Source organism: Perissodus microlepis, chromosome 20 (assembly GCF_051167445.1).
Source record: "Perissodus microlepis isolate ML-2025 ecotype Zambia chromosome 20, ASM5116744v1, whole genome shotgun sequence".
NCBI lineage: Eukaryota > Metazoa > Chordata > Actinopteri > Cichliformes > Cichlidae > Perissodus > Perissodus microlepis.
The window spans coordinates 24,509,268-24,512,037 of record NC_140480.1 but is presented as its reverse complement, the minus strand read 5'-3'; the positions used below and the strand labels follow the sequence as shown (position 1 = coordinate 24,512,037).

Here is a 2,770-nt window from a genome sequence, read left to right as displayed (position 1 = left end):
CAGGGGGAGAGGATTATTCTGCCTCTATGTTCCCCCCTGTGTTACTTGGGGTGGAGCTTATCTCGAGTAAGCTCTCATCGGCCACGGCACATTGAGACCAATGGAACCAGGTCTCACCCTTTCCCTTCAGCCGAACCGCACTGGTAGTGCGAGCCGTCACCTTGAATGGCCCCGTCCACCTTGGATCTCTCCACTTTCTCTTAATGACCTTCAGCCACACCGCCTTGGCGTCAGGTACGGACCTGTCCTCCGCATTCACCCCCTCTCCAACCTGTTGTGTGAAACTAGACACAAGAGCTTTTAATTCTTTCCAACATTCAGTATGGTTTCTGTTACTTTTTATACTTTCTTCCGCCGGGACTGTTGTCCAAGGACCTGGAAACTGTCGTCCTGTCAACAGCTCATATGGTGTGAAACCTGTGGATTGATTAACACAACATCTTATTATCATCAATGCAATTGGCAGAGCTGCCACCCAATTTAGCCCCGTCTGAGCAGAAATTTTAGCGATTTTATTTTTCAGGTTTAAATTCATTCTTTCTACTTTCCCCTGCGACTGGGGATGATATACAGTGCCAAATCTGTGTTGCAACCCCAGCTTCTGTTCTACCTCTGCCAAATCTTTGTTTTTGAAATTAGTCCCATTGTCTGACCTAATTCTCTTAGGAAAACCATGCCAGGGGATGTAATGATTGATTAAACACTTAATCACACTTTTTGCATCCTCCCTCTTTGTTGGCCACGCTTCGGGCCATCCCGTTAGAGCATCTACACTTACCAGTAGATATCGAACTCCTCCTGGCCCTGGATCAATCATGTCAGTGAAGTCGATCACAATCTCTTCACCTGGTCTCTCTGGGATGGGAAATTTTCCTGCCTCTGGCTTAATTACTGGTTTTGGATTGTGCCTCCCACAGATCAGACACGTCCTGGCTTTCTCCTTGATCATATCCTTCAAAAAGGGATGCCACCAATGGCACAGATGTCTTCCCATCTGGGCCACACCTACATGGCCAAGCCCATGCGCTTCGGCAATCTTCTGTTTTGCCAGGTTGGCCGTCAACACTGGTCGTCCGTCAGGTCCTCGCCAGAGACCTCCTTCTTCCCAGGCTCCTCGACTCTTCCAGACCCCCTTCTCTTCCGGGGCCGCCTCCTCTTGGGCCTTCCTGGCCTCCTCTAGCATGTTGACTCCTACTTCTTCCTCCACGGTTATTTGCACCATCTGTCGTAGTGCTTTATAGCCTGCTGCCTCCTTGGCCGCTCGATCAGCTTCCTGATTTCCCCTAGCCACCATGCCAGTCCCTGAGGAGTGACCTTTGCATTTTATGATGCTCACCTCCTCTGGATCTCCCAAGGCCTGCTCAAGTTCCTCCATTTCCTTCTTGTGGCAGATTGGTGCATTATCTGCTGTCCTGAATCCTGCTCTTCTCCATTGGGCCAGCTCCACGTGAGCTGCTCCAAAGGCATAAGCTGAGTCCGTGTAAATGTTGACTCTTTTTCCTTTTGCAAGTCTCAGAGCTCGACTTAGAGCAATTACTTCTGCTCTTTGGGCTGACTGCTGCCCTTCAAGTCTTTCAGCCTCCTTCACTTCAAATTCAGCCCCTTTTCTGCAAACTACCGCGTAGCCTGCTTTCAATCCTTCCTCATCTCTGTAGCAGCATCCATCCGTGAACCAATCTTCAGCTCCCAGTACAGGTTCCGCTTTCAAGTCTTCTCTTATCTTCTCGTCGACTTCAGCTCTCTTTGCACAGTCGTGCGGCTCTCCTGACCCCATTAAATCTGCCATGTTGATTCCTTCATGTGTGAAGGTCAAGTTGGGAGCGTCTAAAACTTTACTCACTCTCTGTTGTGTCAATGGTGTCATGGTGAAGGCTTGTGAGTTAACATATGCCACCACACTGTGGGTGGTCAACACCTTCAACGGATGGTCTCTCACTATATGTGCTGTCTTTTGTATAATCTTTGACACCCCAATGGCATGCTGTGTGCATCCCGGGTGCCTTGTCTCTAATGGATCCAGTCTGACGCTGACGTACATAAGTACATCTCTCCCTCCCCCTTTTTTCTGAAACAACACCCCATTTACTATCCCGTGTGTTTCTGAAGCCTATACTGAGTGAATATTATTAAATTTAGTTTTAACTTCCAATTTAGCGCCTTTGGATAAAAATCAACAGGTGGCACTCACCTTCTACTTCGCCTGGCGTGTCACTCAGATAAGCTGCTGGCCTTCCGTCCCTTTGGCACCTCCAAGCCGCACGCTCCTCTCTTCCCCAACCGGGTTTCGGCACCAAGAATTGTGGAAACTTGTTCGATTTGGGTAAGAGAAGTAAGCAGACTGAATCCAGGTAGGTGCCAAAAATAATGATCTTTATTTACACACTTGCGCAGAGTGTGGGAAGAAACTTGCAACAACAATCTTACAATCTTCAACGAGCAGACCGCTCCCCATCCTTATATTACCCTGATGACATCACAGTTAGATCTTACTGGAAATGATAACAGTTCAAAAAGTTCTCCTTATATAGACATCAGATGCTACTTTAGAGACAAACAAGTGTGTGATATGTTGTGTGACTTTGTGAGACTGTGTGTCCAACCGAGAGACTGTCCTGAGACGACCTCCCTGTTCTTAATACGTGCGGGTGTGAACGTGCGTATTTTCCATGACTCTCTATGTGCATGTTGGTGTAGGCCTGAATATGTGTGTAGGTGAATGTAGAAGGCCCTACTGGACCCACAGCTTCGAGAGGTGTGAATACAATGATAT

The 2,770-nt window shown here is 47.9% G+C and overlaps 1 protein-coding gene across 1 annotated transcript; it reads right to left on the bottom strand.

Annotated features, from left to right (window-relative positions):
* Positions 1 to 200: 200 nt before the first annotated feature.
* On the bottom strand, positions 201 to 2,076 carry LOC146364598 (uncharacterized). Its single transcript, XM_084918083.1, has 2 exons — positions 779 to 2,076; positions 201 to 417 (listed from the first exon to the last, which is right to left on the bottom strand). The coding sequence occupies exons 1-2, from the start codon at positions 2,036 to 2,038 to the stop codon at positions 394 to 396; spliced, it is 1,284 nt and encodes a 427-aa protein (XP_084774209.1). The 5' UTR covers positions 2,039 to 2,076; the 3' UTR covers positions 201 to 393.
* Between the last annotated feature and the right edge of the window lie 694 nt (positions 2,077 to 2,770).